This window comes from Hypanus sabinus, chromosome 17 (genome assembly GCF_030144855.1).
Source record: "Hypanus sabinus isolate sHypSab1 chromosome 17, sHypSab1.hap1, whole genome shotgun sequence".
Taxonomy (NCBI): Eukaryota; Metazoa; Chordata; class Chondrichthyes; order Myliobatiformes; family Dasyatidae; genus Hypanus; species Hypanus sabinus.
In genome coordinates this window covers 5585026-5606051 of record NC_082722.1, presented here as the reverse complement: position 1 = coordinate 5606051, position 21026 = coordinate 5585026, and the positions used below count along the sequence as shown (strand labels likewise).

Here is a 21026-nt window from a genome sequence, read left to right as displayed (position 1 = left end):
TCTTGGCTGGGTGAATCATTCTGGGGAACTAATTCTTGCTAAACCAAATAGAATAGGCTTGGCCACGCTCACAACAGTCACAGACAACACAACCACTTACAAGTTTTCATCTTACTCTGCTGGAATGTTTGTGGGTTCAGTCCAGATGTGCTCATCTTTCGCTGCCCAAAAGGGTCAGTGTTCACAGTTGGTAGTGCAAGTCCACCAGTTCCCATGCCAGTCAAACTCCCTGTGCCCAAACTTCCTGTAGATATAAAATCAAGTAATGTTGCACATCAAATCTTTTGTGCTTTTATCCTTATACTTAGGAAGTCAAACACACAATGCTGGAAACACAACATGTATTAATGACTTATTTTGAAAACGACATCAGAATCAGTTGATTATGTAGAATTCTCTTCATCTTTTCAGTATGATCTCTTAAACAAAACCCTTCAAATTGGACGTCTATGTGTTTACATCCCAGGGCACCATGCACATCAACTGACAGACTTTGAACAAACCAAGCTCTTTAGTGATTGTCTCACTTCCTTGGAACACAGTTCCAGAGGGAGGGCTGTGGATCACATACCATTTTCACATTCACCCTAGAAGCACATGAGAGACCAAGTGATCTGAGCCCATTAATAGTTTGCATGTCAACCTTGAAGCAAAACACCATAGCAAATCTTTAAAACTGGGTCTGTTCTCTGGGGAGTCTGCTTATTGATCAACTGTATTCCCCTTTGTTCCCCCTCAGAGAACTTGCAGATCTTTAATGCATTATTCTTCCACTAGACACCCTAAATGATACCCAGAGGAAAGAAATTCATTGTCCTACATACCAAATGCTTCGAGCATATCCAAATTCAGAAGCCAAGTTCAAGCACATTATTAAACTGCATACTTAGCATATAGAACAAAGGACAACATAATAATTGTGGGTAGAACCATGCCAATGAGAGCATCTGCAAAACCTCGGCTCTCTTTGATAGTTCACTGGCTAATAAGAGGGATCACTGATTGCTGATGTCAACTAACCAACTCCCAGGACAGCAATGTGTGAAGTTACTGCAAGACTATCAAGGGCATGGGCTTACAGATAAAAACTCAGTTTCCTGAAGACGAAGATTCAAACTTGCATAGAGGAAGTTTGGGTTTTATTTACTCCAACAATGTTCAAATGGCCGTCTGACAGAATTAGTTCAGCTATGGACGGAAGATGTTAGTACTGCAGCTTCTACCCATTATCAAGGGCAACAGGGAATTTGACTTATTTCTACATGCAATCAGAGTTGTTAACCGGTGTATTCATCCACGACTGGCATGACCCACACATTATGGACAAAGGTACAACAGGCATTGGAGAAGTGCAAAGCATATTTGCAATGAAATGGTTGATCATAGGTTTCAAAGGAAAATACTCTTAAGGCCTCACATTTCAACATCTTTCTGAATTTGCTGACATCATAACATATTTCTACACCCACATCCTTCATAAGTTAAAGCCCAAACAGTGCAACAATAGTTTCCAAAAAATCCCATAAAAAGATTTCTTAGATCTTCACATTTAAAAACATGTTTATTAAAGTAAAATAAACAAAATAAAGCAAATTGGTAAACACAGTGATATCACTAGCTAACATAAACATACTTGGCCGCTCAAGCCTGCTCTGCCATTCAATTAAAACCATGGCTGATTTGAATGTAACCTGGACTTTGCATACCCCTTTAACTACATTAACATATTGATGATCTACCCATGTTGCAATAATATTTAACAGCCCTTTCTCAAAGAAAGATGCAAGCAGCGTATTAGAGATTCTCAGTAGAAAATCTCCAACTCTTCTGTTCTAAATGTGCTCATTTGCCTTTTTAAACAGGGATCCAAGCATAAAATATGCATATTGGGCATACAAATAAAATGCCATTTATTATACAGTGCATTTGATTACTCCTTCATTCCAAATTTTAGATTTAAACATTTTACATCCTCCCTTCCCAGTTTTAAAACCACCAGTTTAGCATTCAATGTTCAACGCCCATAATAAAAATCAAGTAATTTCAAGCAATTGAAAAGACAAAGCAGAGTTGAGGAGAACTGAATTACTGCACTGTGCTTTTGCTGGTAGAACGCCGAAAAAGACAAGCGCACACTGGTGGGTGAAAGTAACTGAAGAATTCTTCATGAAACTTAAAGCTTTTATCAACATGGGTACCATTAGGCCTTAAGCACAATTTGCCTGATATTCAGTACACTCATCTAGAAATACAGCAGCTAGTTTGGTAGTAGTAGGTGTTAGTTGTTTCAGAGCAGAAACTTCAAAACTACATGATCCACAACACACCACAGCCAGCACAAACAGATATATAAACAATTCAAAACCAAGTCATAATCCCGTACTGCCTTCTTACCATTTTTTAGCGAGAAAATCAAAGGCAACTAAAAATTAATGAAAACTATTGCAAAGTTTATATTGTATAGACAAGGAAAGTTAATTAAAAGGAGGGAAAGTGATCCACCAAATAATGCATAAAATTTTTTTTTAAATCAAGTAGTTAAAAAAGTACATAAAAGGCCAATTAGTGACAGATAGATTTAGCTGGTTAGCCAAATTGGTATAGCAAACTGGAAATTAGTAATGCAATTTAGTCATTTAATGACAAATACCAGAGAAATCTCAATGCTTTTAAGAATTCATGCTTGAGAAAACAGAATTCCAATTCACCTACACAAAAGCAGAAAGATATTACATCATAATAAATTTAAATAAAAACACCACTATAGTTAATCATGGCAATATTACAGCTTATCCTTAACCAAACCAAAGTTGACTATCTTAACATGAAGACAGGCAAGTTATCATCACCTGGGTAAGCAACACCATTGAAACTACATGTGACTGTGGCCACCATTTCTAACCTGGTAGTTGAGACGGAAGAGCGCCAATACCACTGAAGGGAGTTGTCTGGTTTGGTGTCGAGAGTGGAGGAAAGGCTTTCGCTGGTGATTGAGGAGTATTGAATGCAGAACTCAGGTTAGTTGTGAAACCCTGCATACTCGGAGTGAGGGATGCAGCTGATCCACCAATTGTCAATGAAGCCATGCCAGATAATGGATCAATCTAGAAAGAGAGTTGAAATGGGAGATGGTATCAGAATCCAGAAAATAATTAAAATTTTAAAATTCTTGTAGATGAAATGTTTTGTAAAATAACAGATTGATAAATTGTAAACTTGATGTGATTGTGTCCAGAAGTACGGAACAGTGACAAATACAATCTGCTACAATTCTACCCAAAGGCATACCTTTCCTAGAAGAGCTAAAAATACTTAAGGCAAGGCTACATATTTGAATCAAATTTTACCTCTAATCTTGGCAAATACACTAAATGCATTATGGTTAAAATTTAAATGCCTCTTTTCCTTAAACATTACTTTCTGCTTATTTCATCCCTCCCCTCTTCAGTCATAAAATGCATGAGAACCAGCAAATAACTACTTTTGACATACTTGGCTGCAGCTGGCAAAAGTCTGTGTCGTCCTATTCCACGTTTCTTCTTCCATTACTATCTTCCCCCCTCTGCAAATTTAAACTATCACTCCTTTCCCAGAGACAATGATTAAGATGTGGCACTCCACACTGAACGGTGCAAAAAATGTAACTGATCAAAAATTGCATTAAAGAATGACTTAACATCAGGCCTCACCTAAGCACATTAAGGGAACAGGACAACCTTGTGCGCTCACTGTTTTTACCTGTACAGGTGACATGGTTTCTATACTGCTGGTACTAGGTGCTCGGACCTTGGGCATTACTCCTGGAGGTGGCTGGCGGGCTTTGTTCATGACACTGCCACAGTTAGCCACCATTGTGAGAATAGTCTCCGACAGCTCCTGTGACACACTCCTGAAGGGGAAAAGGAATTGCAACATCATCACTGCATGCAGGAATTGCTAACAAAACGTAAGACAAGCAACACTTTGTAGAGCTTCATACAGTCAAATAAAATTTTTAACCAAAGTTGAGCAAATTCTAACCATTACAGTGGATTCCAGTTAACTTGGTCAAAATAAACAGCTGCCACAATTAGCCGGTTTCATGGAAATTGTTAAAGGGGGAAAAAAGACAAATTCCCATTTAACTGTGTAACAATATGTATTTAAATGAGATACAGAGTAAATTAGAAGACTACCAAAACTCCTACGGTACTATAAAAGTGTATTAGTTCCTAATAGTTATTGATGGAGGCATTCAACTGCCATGTTCTTTTGATTGACTGCAAATTAACAAAATCAGGGCTTTCACTTAGTGCAAATAACACACTGCCTTTAAACAATCTTTTAGACATTTGCATCCTCCTTCATTTTCATTGTAATATGGACACTACCTCACATTTTTTTAAATATACAGTTCTGTTTTTGCACATTTTTAAAATCTACTCAATATATGTAATTGATTTACTTGCTTATTTATTGCCTCTGCTACATACACATTGCCTTTGTTGCCTCAACTTCTAATCTATAAATCTTGGTGTTCACTCACCTAAACATATTCCCTGAACATAAACTAACCTTATTTTCCACTCTTCCTTTTGCCCACCACTCCAGCCCAGTTTAAAGCCTAGCAAATTAACAAGAATTTGCACCAATGGAACAGCTTGTCTTATTTAGTAGAAATAGTACAAGAAATGCAACTCCTTGCACTTTGTCACAATTCCCCATAGAACAATTCTGAAAAAATGTAGACTAAAACTTCACAACCGTAACTTCAAAATTAATCAAACTTTTAAGTTATGATCTTGTACTTTATCATTCCTGCTGCCAAAGTAACTTCAAGGGAAGTACAACACTAAACACAACCTACAGTCCTCCTACTATACCTTGTTTGAAGTACAGCCAATATACTTTACACATAGACTTCTCATTTGCTAATGCTATGGATCACAAATCATTAGCACCTAATGACTTGTGCAACTTCTAAAATGGTTAACTGATTTTAATTTCCAAATGAAATAAAGTTTCCTTACCCTGCACAAGCCTGTAGACAAGCCAACATTGTAGCCAGTGTTTCTGGAGGAAGTTGAGCACTCTTAGGTTGTTCCTTCTCAGGAGCCAGTCCACCCATGATGGAAGGACACCGTCTTTTTAGGAACGTAACACATGCCTGGATAAATGGTTCCTGTGAAAATAAATACTCAGCTAACATTGCCATCTTATTTTGAGCAGCTACACTGGATTAAGGAGGGAAACATAAATGAAGGAAACTGACCATCACAGTAAGTCACAGAATTAGTTATAGTACACTACAGTACAGAAACAAGCTCTTTGGCACATCTAGCCTGTGCCAAACTATTACTCTGCCTTGTCCCATCAACCTAAATGCAGACAGAGACCTCTATAACCCATCCCATCCATGTACTTAGCCAAATTTCTCTTAAATGTTGAAATCAAACCCACACCCATGACTTCACACTTTCACCACCTTCTGAGAAAAGTTGGCCACCCCATGTTCCCCTTAAACATTTTCACCTCACATGCTTAAGCTATGACCTCTAGTTCTAGTCTCACCCAAACTCAGTTGAAAAAGCTTACTTCCTTTTACCCTATCAGTATCCCTCATAATTTTGCATACATCTATCAAATCTCCCTTCACTCTCAAACTTTCTAAAGAATACAGTCCCAACCTATTCAACCTTTCCCTGTAACTCAGATAGTCAAGTCCCAGCAACATATTCAAATTCATTTTCCCCTTTGGTTTTTTTAAAAGAAAATTTGTCCCAAGGTTACAACATATGGCACAGTTTGTGTTGAGAGTAGCTCAGTACACATAGTGAATGGAATAAATCAGCTGTCAGAAGAACAAGCAGAACCTTGCATTTGCTGATTAGAATAGGTGTTCTTGCTTTCTATTTCTAATAAACATTTCTAATACTTCAAATATTTTAAACAGCTTATAAAAGAGATTTCTCAGTTGTTGAAGAGATGTCACAAACAGCAACACTGACAGCTTTGATGCCCAGTTATCTTGAGGCAAAACCTCGCCAGTTATCAGAGCCTTTCTATAGACAAAGTTTGCTGTTTGCATTGAAGTAGCCGTTACACTGCATTGTGCCCCAGTGCCACCGTTCCTTGAGGATAGGCTGAAAGAAGACACAATGGTTCAAGGACAGGTGTCTTGATATTTAAAGGCAGTGGAAGATCTACCTCATTGCTTCATTCCCCATCCTGTGTCATATCATCTCACCACCAATGCAAGTACCCGCTAACCATCTGCATGTCTTATTGTGCTCCCATGCAACCTTAAGATTCAAATGCACTTAATTACAGAAAAGTTTAATAGATTCCACAACCTTTCCTTTCAAATCCTGTAGTTTGCTCATGTACCATTTGATCAAGGAGGTAAAACAGAAATACATCCTTCCATGCCCTTGCCAAAACAGTTTCTAATCCAGCTGGTAGGTGTATACAAGCATCAGAGGACACCTTAATGTGGCAGTATCTTATTAACTATGGCATAAACATCAAAATGCGAAAGACCCTTATTCAGATGTAATGTTATTTTTGTTTAGGAGCATCCTATTGTGCAGAAAATTATACAATAAATTTTTAGCCCATACTTAACAGCAAATTTAAATAGTTTCTGTTGAGGCATTTCATTGCATATTTAATCTTGCATTAAAGTCCATACACAAATTAGAATTTAATAAAGATTGCTGTATTCACAGTATAACTTCAGATTGAATAGTTTGACATTAAAACTGTTAAGTTTAACAATGATACTTTACCCCATGCTCACGAATTTTATCAGTCAACCATTTATCAAGTTTGAGGTATTCTCGGCGAGATGCAAGTGCAGCAAGGTCAATAACAAAGGCAAACGGAGTACCATTTAGCAGCATAGACAAGGCCTGTACAGAAGAGGGACATTCAATCACAATCTAAATCAGCTCCAAACTCAAACTTTCAAACTCCTTCAGACACAAATCAACAGTTTTATAAAGAGCGGCTAAACATAAATCTGATGGAGTTACATTTTGGCATGCTTGAGTCACAACTCTACAAGTATTTATCCATTCACTTCTTTCACCATTCAAGAGATCATGACCAATCAAGTATTATAACCACACACCTGCCTCTGCCCTGGCAGAAACTCTCATTCCCCAGGTTATGATAAGAGTTCCAGGCCCAAGAACCACTAAAAATTATCCCCATATCAGAAATGGACAAAAAAAATTAATGAGAATCACAGAAACATGTGTCAGTAGGCATGGGAAAAGCCAGCCTCACTAACTCAGTGAATGGGCGACTGAGCAAATAAGTTTGCTCAGCACTCCCAGGTATGTACTTTTTGTTCCAACCCCTAATTCTGCATGAAGGTGACACAACCGTATTCTACTTGGAGGGGAATTTACAAGTGGCAGCTTTCTCATTCGCCCACTTCCCATATTGTGCCTGGTAAAGCTTATGGGTTTGAGAGATGTGGAAAAGGCCCTGCAGGCTGCTACAGTGCATCATGTATGAGCTGCATGGAGAGATTTTTAAGTTAGGTGTGGTGATGGAGTGCCAATCAAACAGAAATGCTTGTGTGGTTGGTGCCATATTCATCTAGACAATTGGAGCAAAGTCCATCTATTGCCTTGTAATGGTGGAAAGATATATCAGTTGAGCAAGTTACTTGTAGCAGGTCACCCTGTACCTGACCTGTTGTTTTAGTGTAAAGTGCCTATGAAATGGTAATGACAAAAAAAACTGCATGACACAGAAGTTGCCCTATTTGTTGCAGATGCGAATAGAAGAGAATGAAAGAGAACGAATAAAACAGTGCAGGACTACAACTAAACATTGGTTTTAATTTCAGATTCCCAGCTGTTTCCTTACTTTCCAATTACTGTGGTGTTTTTGGCATCTTACAATGTCAGCATTGCTTTTACGCTCTCTCTCATAAACGCACCTTGGTAAGCTGATCACGTCAAGCCCATCTATGACAGATATCTCACCCACTCAAAATTTGAACAGACAGCATGCATAAAACAGAAATATAATGTATCTGAACAGGCTTAGTATAACAAAAACAGGTCACAGGCTCATGTCTAGACATATCACCAACGTACTGAACAAGTCTGTTAATGAACATATTGAGAGTTGGTGCTTGTTCTTACCTTCAAGTCTTGAGCTACATCTAGAATGCGAGAGAGCTTAGCCTGATCATACTGCTCCCCACGCATGTACCACTCTGCCATCGCGTGCATGATCAATTGTCGGATTGAGGGAGATTGACCCTATAAGGTGCAAGAAAACTCACTATGAGATACCTCACATGCTATTAAATGAAAGCTTTAAAAGTTACAATATTTTTCTTGGTTACAAAGGCACTGTTAAAAATTCCAATTTCACCACGCTGAGGTTAAATCTAAGAGGTCCCCCGAAGAACATCAGGTTTCATTCCTTCCCACTATCACAGAATAGTTTTGGTTGGCATCCGTTCAACAGTGAGTAACAGTGCGCTGTAGTCTACAAGTAATCTACAGACAGGCGGTGCACTTTCTCGTATATCAATATTAGACTTGCATGTCATACTACTTTTATATACTGGATTTGTGGCCATTTTTCACCATGATACTCTCTTCTCCCCACTTGCAATTTGGCCTTTCAAGATGTTCACATCTACCATCCTGCAGAGATGGTCAAATGAAAGCAAATACATTAAAAAATATATATTCAAGAATGTAGCAGGTTGGATTTAATGATGACCTTCATGTTGACACTTTTACCCTGCTGCTTGATGCCAAGGATGTACTATGAGTAATAGCATAGAATGACATTAACTATATCTGTGTATTTGCATAAGTTAGTCTTCTGCACAACACATTAAATAAAACTATTACATTAATTCTAGTTAGAAAGAATCTTTTACAACTGCTCTAGTCAATGAATTAAGTAATCACGTACTAGTTGAACAGCTGACATTTCACAAAAATTCCAAGAAATCCTTTGAGCAAGGAAAACGACCCCTAAGCCAGATTCCCCAAAGTAAAAAAAATTTAAAGCCTACCTGTCCGTGCCATGCGTAGTGCAAGATAATGGCAGAATTTGGATGATTACCCAGGAAAATTGGCATCAGTGTGGAGATCAGTTCATGGCGCAGAGTGTGCCAGGTTGGGTTGATCTGGAGTAAAGCCAGTACCAACATATCCGGACAGTGTTTGATAGGAAAATTAAAGAGCTGCTTGACCTGCTCATATTGTCCCAACTCTGAAAGACGCAGCAAGGTCTCAATGAGGTCTAAGCTTTTCCTGCATCAAGGATAAAACTGAGTTAGCAATAAAACACAAGTCAAGCATTCAAATCAGAAACAGTGGGGTGAACAGTGGATTCCCCTGAAAAGAATGCTTCAAATATCATGTCCGTTTTAGTCATCAGATTTGCACACTTAATGATCAATAAGTAGATTCTAAAAAGTATTTAGGCAACATAACGATTATGAATAATGAACAAATACTTCTGATCCACATTTATTCTCTTCAATAACAATCTCAGAAACTGCCACACAATCAAAGCCATTCAACCCATCTCTTACAAAGGAGAGAAAATCTGCAGATGCTGGAAATCCAAGCAACACACACAAAATGCTGGAGGAACTCAGCAGGCCAGACAGAATCTATGGAAAAGAGTACAGTCAATGTTTAGGGCCGAAACCCTTCAGCAGGACTAGAGAAAAAAAAAACGATGAGGAGTCAGAGCTAAAAGCTGGGGGGACGGGAGGAAGAAACACAGGGTGATAGGTGTAACTGGGGAGGGGGGCTGTTGGTGAAGTAATGAGCTGGGAAGTTGGTGAAAGAGATACAGGGCTGGAGAATGAGGAATCTGATGAGAGGACAGAATGCCATGGAAGAAAGAAAGGGGGAGTAGCATCAGAAGGAGGCAAGAAGATAAGGTGAGAGAGAGAGAGAGAAAAGGGCTTGGGGAATGGGGAAGAGCCCTTCTATAAGATTAAAAATGATTGGGAAAAGAACTTAACCTTACTACCCCTATTGAGAATTGGGATAAAATTCTTCAATTAGTTAATACATCATCTATATGTGCTAAACACTCATTAATACAGTTTAAAGTTGTGCATAGGGCTCATACGTCCAAGGATAAATTGGCTCATTTTTATTCCTATATAAATCCTATTTGTGACAGATGTCACTCCGAGATAGCATCTTTAACTCATATGTTCTGGTCTTGTTCGCTTTTGAAAAAGTATTGGAAAGGCATTTTTGATATTATTTCCACGGTATTGAACATTGATTTACAACCTCAACCTATTACTGCAATTTTTGGTTTACCAATGATGGACTCAGTCCATTTGTCCTCTTCTGCTTGTCGAATGATTGCATTTCTTACATTAATGGCCAGAAGATCTATTTGTTGAATTGGAAAGAAATTAATCCTCCTACTGTATTTCATTGGTTTTCTCAAACTATGTTATGTCTAAATTTAGAAAAAATTAGAAGTGTTGTATTTGATGCTTCTATTAAATTTGAAAAGATATGGAGACCATTTATTCAATATTTTCATATGATGACCAAGCCTATTTGTTTTTCCAGTTTCAATTTTACATACGTTGTGAGGATTGGTGTTGACGACACTGATGATTTTGTATTTTTGTTTGATATTATAAACAGCCCTTTTTTTTCATTTTTTCTTTTTCCTTTTTTTTGTTTTTTTTCTTATTAGTTATTAGATTGTTAGATTAGGTTTTTTTTGCATAATTTTTTTTTTCTTTTTTCTGTTTTTTTTTAATATATATATTATGATATACCTAGGTTTGTCTTGTTTATTGATTACTTGTATTGTCCATGATTTGGGAATACTCATTTATACTGTAACTATTGCTTATGTATTCTTTCATGTTCAGTTGAAATGTGTATGTTTGTAATCCCATTATCTATGTATCAATTTTATTATGTTGATAATAATAATAATAAAGATTGAAAAAGGAAAAAAAAATGTCATTCTGAAACACTACGTGGCAGACTCAGAAATCCTTATTTACAAAGTAAACGAATGAGCATCTGAAGAACAATGATCTATCGAGAGCTGGAAAATACTAACTAAAATAGCAATTTTAGACAGCGTGCACATGGTGGCCTGAATTGCCTCTTTGCAATAACATTCTGCAAACCTATAAAATGATACAGTAAACCTTAACTATAGAGTCAGAAACAGATAAAAACATTAAAGTTATGTAAACATTGGAGTCAGGTATGTTTTCCAAAATTGTTCCAATGCACTACTTTTAACACACGGCCCATTTATATAAACACTGAACTTTTGCAGCTCTGTGTGGAATCACTTATGTGAAAACAACTTCTGAGAGGTACATACCATGTAGCAATTTCCCGGTTGTCATCTTCTGGGGGGGCTTTCAAAATGTCTGTCACAACAGTATGACATGGGTAGTCAGCAAAACAGAAGATATCTGGGTTCATTAATGAGTGTTGAATGAAGGAGAGCTAAAAAGAAATAGGGTCAAATTTAGTATTTCAATTATATCCATGACAAAGCAACCTTGCCTAATCATTTATTTTAAAACAAAGCTTTCCCAATATATAATGTCCAGAATACCTCACAGACATGCTGCATATTTCACAAGCCAATCCACTGCCACCTCAAGCGATGTAGGTTTCAGAACTGAACTTTTATTCATTTCTAATACTTTTTATAAAAATGTACTATACATGGCAATTCTCTTCCTACTTTCTCCTTGAAAGATAGGAATCATGCTTTTAGAGTTCTGTTTGTACTTCTATATACACAGCTTTCTAAATTCTTTCATTCACCTCAAAATTCAAATACAAACAGTGAGAAACCCACAGTACCTTATAAGCACTTGAAGCAAGCATTTAAGAACACTTTCTCTTTTGCCTCATGTAAACGTTTGCCAGAAGGGCAGACAAGGAAAGAAAGCAAAGCTGTTTCATTGAAGTTAGGACAATGAAGCAAGACCATCAATGTATTTTTTGAAATCAGGTTATCAATTTTCAAAGTCAATAACATGAATGTAAACTAGGATTCCCTGCCAATTTTCTAACATTTACAAATATTTTACAAAATCGGTTTCAGGATTTAAATTTCTTTCCAAATTTGTAATGCTGCTGCAACACTATTTTGCTTCCTTCTGCTCTCATAATTCAATACAAATGTTGGTTAAAAATTTGTAAAATTCTTCCTCCTGTGAATGATCATTTAAAAAGAAACAAGTTATCACACAGCCGAGAAAAACTACTTGGAATAAGGTTATCATTAGCATCATAAAAGTTAACTTCTATTCTAAATAAATCATTTGACAGCTTTTAAACTGCCTTTCAAAACTCTTGAAATCAAAATGAGATTAGGAACACATAAGTACATGAACCTTCAGCCCACAATGTCTGTGTGGACCATGATGCTAATTTAAACAGCACATCTGACTGCATGTGGTTTGCAAACACGAGGAAATCTGCAGATGCTGGAAATTCAAACAACACACACAAAATGCTGGTGGAACACAGCAGTCCAGACAGCATCTATAGGGAGAAGCGCTGTCGACGTTTCGGGCCGAGACCCTTCATCAGGATGCTGCCTGGCCTGCTGTGTTCCATCAGCACTTTGTGTGTGTTGCATGTGGTTTGTATGCTTTTATTCCCTGCTTGTTCACGTGTCTACCTAAATCTAAAGAGTATTTAAGCACACAAAATTTTCACTGCGTATGTCAGTATTTAATCCTATAAATATCATTGCAAAGGGTCTGCCAGTATCTGCCATTATTGGTACCACAGTAAATTTTCCAGAAGCATTCATTTTTAATAGAGGATATTAGCTTGAAGACTGCTTATTTAGTTGAAGCAGAAACAAAATATTATCCCAATTCCATCTGTTTAGCTCTTTATGATTATTCTTACAATGGAATAAGCAACATTAGTTTCAGTAATGAAAAATGCTTGTTCCGCTTTGTCAAAGAACTTCACTCCATCCACTGCAAAAGGAAAGACCTCCTAGTGATGGATGCCACATTAGATTGGGGGAGAAACACTCCATATTCTCTCTGTGTAGCCTTCAACCTGATGGTGTGAACATCGATTTCTCTAAAGTCTGGTAATTTCTCACCCCAGACCCTCATTTCCTCATTTCCCTACTCTAGTTCCCTCTCACCTACCCATTTCTACCCTCCTCCTTTTCTTTCTTCCATGGTCCACTGCCCTCTCTGATTAGATTCCACCTTTTTCAGCCCCTTAACCTCTTCCACTTAATCACTAAATCATATCCCAACTTCTTATTTCACCTCTCCTATCCCACAGACCCACCTTCCCCGATCGGTCTCACTTACCACCTGACAGCATGTACGTCTTCTACTCCACCCACCTTATACTGTCTTCTGACCCCTTTCTTTTATTAAATAATAATAAAATGGGAAATTCTTTTGTTACAACAGCAACATTTAAAATCACACTTAGCAGTATGCAGACTCAACTAATAATACAGAACAATATACACAATAATTTATCAATCTACAATAATAATTAACAAAATAATAAAGCAGAGATTATTGTACTATAATGTGTGTTCTCCTGTCGCACAGAGATGAACTGTTGTATATGCTTATTGCATTTGGTAGGAAACATTTTCTGTAACGATCCATGTGACAGCGGAGCTGAATGAGTCGGTTTGAAAGAGTGCTCCGCTGCTTATTCAGTAGGTCATGGAAAGGAGTGGCAGATTGTCCATCATGTTCGTTTAGTGACCTACTCTCCATCACTAACTCAGAAGAGTCCAGGTTGTAGCCAAGATCAGATCCAGCCTTTTTAATGAGTTTATTAATTTTTTTTGCATCACCCAACATAAAGCTGCAAAGAAGACTGCAATTGCTACAAAAGACTGGTAAGAGATCACCAACATCCTGCTATACACATTGAAGGATCTCAGCTTCCTTAGAAAATAGTTTGTTCATCCACTTCTTGTAAACAGCCTTGGTATTGGTTTTCCAGTTCAGTCTGTTGTCGAGGTGAACATCCATGTATTTGTAGTCCTCCACAACCACAACAACTTCTCCCAGAATATTTACAGCACTCGTCACAGTCCTCTTTCTCCTCCTTTCTAGTCTTGATGAAGGGTTTCAGCCCAAAACATTGACTGCTTATTCTCCTCCACTGATGCTGCCTAACTTGTTGAATTCAGTATGTTTTGTTCAAGATTTCTGGCACTTACAGAATCTTAAACTGTTCTTGAACTGCTATTGAGCAACACAAACAAAATGCTGAAGAAACTCAACAAGTTAGGCATCTATGGAGAAGAATAAATAGTTGACCCTTTGAGCTAAGACCCTTCATCAGGACTGGTTTTGAAACATTATTGCTTTGGAAATATTTTCACTGCTCAATGGATTCAAAATTTTGGATGGAATAATTTTTAAAACCAGTAATTAGTCAACATCACCTCCAATTGTTTTTGTTCAATTAAGACAGAGCTAAGATAATGATCAGATTCAGGTTAGCTCGGAAGAGAGGACAGGTCAGGGGTTGAATTTCCAATTTCCTTTTGAAGAAACTGTTTACAGCTTTTGTGCCCTTCGTATTTGGAAAAAATAATTAGTGAAGTACAGCAAAACATACTCAATGAGCCAAATAGCCTAATTCTGCTCCTATGTCTTATGGTCTTACCTGCACTTACTAATTTCTACTCATTCATTCAGAAAAACAGCACTGAGCAGGCTCTTCTGGCCCAATGAGCCACACCACCCAGCAACCCACTTGTTTAACCCTCGCTTAATCACACGGCAGTTTACAATGACATCTTTTTTGGAATGTCGGGAGGAAACAGGAGAACCCAAAGGAATCTCGCACAATCACGGGAAGAACACAAAACCTTTTTTACAGCATCAGAATTGAACTCTGAACTCCGACAACCAAAGCTGTACTAGCTTCATGCTAACCATTACACTACGTGGCACCCCAGTTTTATTGGGTGGAAAACAACATTCATGAAAGGCCTGCACTGCCAAGACTAAATATAGGGAGGCTAAATGTAAAATATACCCAAGAACTGGGAATCACCTTCGTGAAAGGAGAAACTGTTAGAGAGCAAGATTTGTATTTTGTCTTCCATGACCCCATGAGATCTCAAATCACTTTATAATTACTGCTGAAAATGCAGCATTCACCTGTATGTACAGAACAGCAAGCTCCATGACTAGCTCAGTGGTATAAACTGGTAATATAATTGATGTTGCCCTATGGGACAAATTTCAATCAGGTTACTGGAGAAACCTGCCATCTTCTTCAGAATAATGTCTTCATAACTTTTTTACATATAAAGGGGCACACGTCATCTCCTAAAGATGGTAACTGTCGGTGAAGCACTTCCATAAAACTGTCAACGCAGAATTTTGCACCCATCTCCACAGTAGGGAAGTCAACATGGCATAATGGTTCAGACAATGCTAAAATATGTAGGGTTTCCCCCCTCTGGTGGTATTGTAGTCTCTTTGTGTTACGGTTCAATGCAGTAGGGAAAAGCACAAATATATTCACAAGGATGGTCACGATCTGAGGGAATATAATTAACAGCAAAGTCTCAACAAGCCAGAGATCTTCAGAAAATGCTGGGCAAGGCGATGAAGAGGACATCTAGCTGAGAAATCAAAATTCCCAGCGCTACTGTTATTTGCTAAATAGCACCCAGCAAACTCCAACCCATGACTGTACCTGTCCTTCTGCGTGCTTCCAAGGCCGGTAAATGAGATCAACAGGAAAGACTTCAATTCCCATCCCTTTCTGGATTCCATACACTGCTATTTGCAGGCCTTTGCTGTCACGTAGGATGAATCCTGGGTGATCCAGCTCATAGGTTACCTCCTTGAAATTCAGGTTTGGATTCTAAGGAGGAAAAAAAAATCACCATTATTTTAAAAAATAAACATCTCAAATGGCCTGTAAAGGGCAATTGTTGAATCAGAATCCTTGCAGTAAACAAAAAGGAAGCCATTTTGCCCAATAAATCTGCTCAAAATCACTGCAACAGCAATCCAGGAAAATCTATTTCCATATAATAGTCTTTCCTCCCAATCTGTACCCATTACTCCTTCTGGAAGTAAGTTTCGCCTTGCACATATCTTCTCATTTCATCTTTCTATAGCCTTCTATTCTTCTCATACTATGTAGATAAGTTGCATTCTGATACCATTTCCACTAAAATTCCCCAAGTTGGCTGTCCTTAATCCTTTTTTGCAGCCCACTTAAAACACTCAGAAACAGAAACACACAGAGCTGTGATGCGTTACAGTTCAGATCACAACTTGGCTCACTTCTACAAGCTCAATTAAACAGTAATATTCAATAGTTTAATCGACTTCCAGTTTTGTACAGGACAAAATCTAGACCTGGATATAATGAAACAATTTCAAACACCCCATTGCATAATTTAAAATATTCTTCCTTTGATAACGTTGAATTAAAAAATGTTAACCAGTCTCCTTTTTTTTATAAATTGAGTTTGCATTATTTATCAATTTCTGTCTGCCAGGTTCTGCCATTGTCATTAACAACCCTTATTTACATCTTCCCCAGATGCCTTGAACTCTTTGATTCCTGTAATGCCTAAGAACTTAAAACTTATTTCCACACATATGGATCTCAAGGTAGTCCTTGCGCACATTGATAACAAATTTTCAGTTCTCACACAATTTCTGCACCTTTCCAGTTCATACACTTTGTGTTGTTTAAATGTTTTCTTCTCTTACATTCATCCTTTGTAATGAATGGTGTGTGCAGCTGCACATCATGCTTCTAAAGTTTGATCATTAACTGCGTTTTCCTCTTATTCTAAGATTTAACTGACAAGGAAAACAATTCTTATTATTTTAACCAAGTGGGTCCTTAGCTGTGAGATAAACAATGAACAGATCTAACTAATTTTTCTGACTCTTGTTTCTAGAATGAATTGGCTTTCATATATATACTGCTCCTTGCCTTAACATTTTGGAAATATCACCTATTGGACAGGGGGATAAAAAACAAAACAACAGCTTTACACTTCAGTTTCACACTTACATTAATCTTAAGAAATCAACATCAATGTTTCAGAGAGGTTGTGATGGGTGAAGTGCAGCTTGGAGAATCACCAAGGAGGGTTTTGCACAACATAGAAATATCAAACTTAACAAGCCTTAGAAATAGTAGTTTCAACTTGCATTTTGTTGCATTATTCCCAATTCAAAGTAAGTTTGTATAGTCGTAAAGTTTTAAAAGAAAGAGCACACTACTGTTAATTAAACAAACGATAGTTTATTATCTGCTTGTCTCTTTTTGTTGAGCTCTCTGTCTCTCCACTTTTGGTAGCTGCTAGAGATACAAAAATGTGGTGATCATTTTGTTTTAAATCAAATTAAGTCCAAAATGCACAAAGATGAAGTTTTTTAAACTTCTACATCCATCAAGTTGTGGTCATTCTACCAACCCATGGAAAATACTACTAAATAATGATCACAAATCCATTCCGTCTAGTTACCGAAATGCCAAGCAGGTCAGAAAGAGATAGAGCTGGGGACCACTTGTTAGAACCCTGTGACTTCAAACATCAACCTTGTATCTCTTTCCATTGATGCAGCCTGACTGGCTCAGTAGTCAGAGCATTCTGCTTTTCTTTCAGGTTTCCAAATGTACTTTTTTGATTTAGAAACATAGTAAACCTACAGCACAATACAGACCCTTCGGCCCACAATGCTGTGCCGAACATGTATTTACTTTAGAAATTACCTAGGGTTACCCACAGCCCTCCATTTTTCTAAGCTCCATGTACCTATCCAGGAGTCTCTTAAAAAACCCACTGTATCTGCCTCCAGCACAGTCTCAGGCAGCCCATTCCACGCACTCACCACTCTGTGTAAAAAAAAAACTTACACCCGACATTTCCTCTGCCTGCTTCCAAGCACCTTAAAAATGTGTCCTCTCGTGTTAGCCATTTCAGCTCTGGGAAAAAGCCTCTGACCATCCATATGATTAATGCCTCTCGCCATCTTATACACCTCTATCAGGTCACCTCTCATCCTTAGGCACTCCAAGGAGAAAAGGCCAAGTTCACTCAACCTATTCTCATAAGGCATGCTTCCCAATCCAGGCAACATCCTTGTAAATCTCCTGTGCACCCTTTCTATAGTTTCCACATCCTTCCTGTAGTGAGGTGACCAGAACTGAGTACAGTATTCTAAGTGGGACCTACCAGGGTTCTATACAGATGTAACATTACCTCTCAGCTCTTGAACTCAATCCCACAGTTGATGAAGGCCAATGTTCCATATGCCTTCCTGACCACAGTCAACCTGCGTAGCAGCTTTGAGTGCCCTATGGACTCAGACCCCAAGATCCCTCTGATCCTCCACACTGCCATTAATACTATATTCTGCCATCATATTTGACCTACCAGAATGAACCATCTCACACTTACCTGGGTTGAATTCCATCTGCCACTTCTTAGCCCAGTTTTGCATCCTATCAATATACCGCTGTAACCTCTGACAGCCCTCCACACTATCCACAACACCCCCAACCTTTGTATCATCAGCAAATTTTCTAACCCATTCCTCCACTTCCTCATCCAGGTCATTTATAAAAATCATAAAGAGGTCTCAGAAGAGATCCCTGAGGCACACCACTGGTCACCAACCTCCATGCAAAATACGATTCATCTACAACCACTCTTTGCCTTCTGTGGGCAAGCCAGTTCTGGATCCACAAAGCAAGGTCCCCTTGGATCCCATGCCTCCTTACTTTCTCAATAAGCCTTGCATAGGATACCTTATCAAATGCCTTGCTGAAATCTATATACACTACATCCACTACTCTACCTTCATCAATGTGTTTAGTCACATCTTCAAGAAATACAATTTCAATCTGGCTCATAAGGCACGACCTGCCTTTGACAAAGCCACGCTGTCTATTCCTAATCATGTTCATAAATCCTGCCTCTCTGGATCTTCTCCATTAACTTACCAACCACTGAATTAAGACACACTGGTCTATAATATCCTGGGCTATCTCTACTCCCTTTCTTGAATAAAGGAACAACATCTGCAACCCTCCAATCCTCTGGAACCTCTCCCATCCCCATTGATGATGCAAAGATCATTGCCAGAAGCTCAGCAATCTCATCCCTTGCCTCCCACAGTAGCCTGGGGTATATCTCGTCCAGTCCCAGTGACTTATCCAACTTGATGTTTTCCAAAAGCTCCAGCACATCCTCTTTCTTAATGTCTATATGCTCAAGCTTTTCAGTCCACTGCAAGTCAGCCCTACATTCACCAAAGTCCTTCTCTGTAGTAAATACTGAAGCAAAGTATTCATTAAGTATTTGCTATCTTCTCTGATTCCATACATACTTTTCCACTGTCACACTTGACTGGTCCTATTCGCTCTTGTCTTATCGTCTTGCTTTTGACAGATTTGTAAAATGCCTTGGGGTTTTCCTTAATCCTGCTCACCAAGGCCTTCTCATGGCCCTTTCTGTCTCTCCTAATTTCATTCTGAAGCTCCTTCCTGGTAGCCTCATCATTTTCTAGATCTCTATCATTACCTAGTTTTTTGAAACTTTCGTAAGCTTTTCTTTTTGGCTTGACTAAATTTTCAACAGCCTTTGTTCATCATGGTTCCTGTACCCTACCACTCTTTCTGCTTCATTGGAACATACTTATGTAGAACACCACGTAATATCCCCTGAACATTTGCCACATTTCTGCCGTACATTTCCCGGGAACATCTGTTCCCAATTTATGCTTCCAAGTTCCTGCCTGATAGCTTTATATTTCCCCTTACTCCAATTAAACGTTTTCCTAACTTGTCTGTTCCTATCCCTCTCCAATGCTCTGGTGAAGGAGATAGAACTGTGATCGCTATCTCCAAAATGCACTTCCACTGAGAGTCCTGACACCTGACCAGGTTCATTTCCCAATACCAGATCAAGTACAGCCTCTCCTCTTGTACTGAGTCAGGAAACCTTCCTGAACAGACCTAACAAACTCCACTCCATCTAAACACCTCGCTCTAGGGAGATATGGGGGAAATTTAAATCTCCCACGACAACCCTGTTATTATTGCACCATTCCAGAATCTGTCTCCCCATCTGATCCTTGATGTCCCTGTCACTATTAGGTGGTCTATAAATAACACCCATTCGTGTTACTAACCCCTTCTTGTTCCTAACTTCCACCGACAGACTCAGTAGACAATCCTTCTATGATTTGCTAGCTTTCTACAGCTGTGACACTATCTCTGATCAGCAGTGCCACGCCCCCACCTCTTTCCCCTCCCTCCCTGTCCTTTCTGAAACATCCGAAGCCTGGCACTCTAACTTAGCCATTCCTGCTCCTGAGTCATCCAAGTCTCTATAATGGCCACATCATCATAGCTCCAAGTACTGATCCACCCTCTAAGCTCATCCACTTTGTTCATGATACTCCTTGCATTAAAATAGACACATCTCAAACCACTGGTCTGAGCATGTCCCTTCCCCATCCTCCCTCTCGCATAGTCTCCAAGCTTTCGCGATTTGTAAGCCAATTGCCCCTTCCTCCATCTCTTCAGTACTGTTCCCAACCCCTCCCAGCAATTCTTGTTTAAACTCTCCCCGATAACCTTAGCAAACCTTCCTGTCAGGATATTGGTCCCCCTCGGATTCAAGTGCAACCCATCCTTTTTGTACAGGTCACTCCTGCTCCAAAAGAGGTCCTTATGTTTCAGAAATCTGCATCCATGCTCCTGGCTCCAATCCCTCAGCAACGCTCCACCTCACTCTATTCCTATTCTCACTGTCACGCGGCACAAGCACGATTACTACCATTGAGATCCTGTTTCTCAACTTCTTTCCTAACTCCCTGCAGTCTGTTTTCAGGACCTCCTCCCTTTTCCCACCTATGTCAGTGATACCAATATGTACCACTACCTCTGGCTGTTCACCTTCCCACTTCAGGAAGTCATGGACACAATCAGAAACATCCCGAACCCCGGCACCTGGGAGGCAAACTACCATCCGTA

General features: G+C 38.8%; 1 protein-coding gene across 5 annotated transcripts in view; it reads right to left on the bottom strand.

Moving 5' to 3' along the window:
* cnot1 (CCR4-NOT transcription complex, subunit 1) overlaps positions 1 to 21026 on the bottom strand; it is a 261162-nt gene that overhangs the window by 131284 nt on the left and 108852 nt on the right. For 4 of the 5 annotated variants that reach the window (XM_059992493.1, XM_059992490.1, XM_059992494.1 and 1 more), the window contains 9 exons: positions 15708 to 15878; positions 11353 to 11480; positions 9035 to 9275; positions 8142 to 8261; positions 6768 to 6890; positions 5010 to 5161; positions 3739 to 3889; positions 2903 to 3104; positions 101 to 244 (listed from right to left, as the gene is read on the bottom strand). In XM_059992493.1, coding sequence (XP_059848476.1) covers positions 101 to 244; positions 2903 to 3104; positions 3739 to 3889; positions 5010 to 5161; positions 6768 to 6890; positions 8142 to 8261; positions 9035 to 9275; positions 11353 to 11480; positions 15708 to 15878 — 1432 coding nt within the window. The remainder of the gene's footprint in view (positions 1 to 100; positions 245 to 2902; positions 3105 to 3738; positions 3890 to 5009; positions 5162 to 6767; positions 6891 to 8141; positions 8262 to 9034; positions 9276 to 11352; positions 11481 to 15707; positions 15879 to 21026) is intronic. The other variant, XM_059992492.1, reaches the window with a different exon arrangement.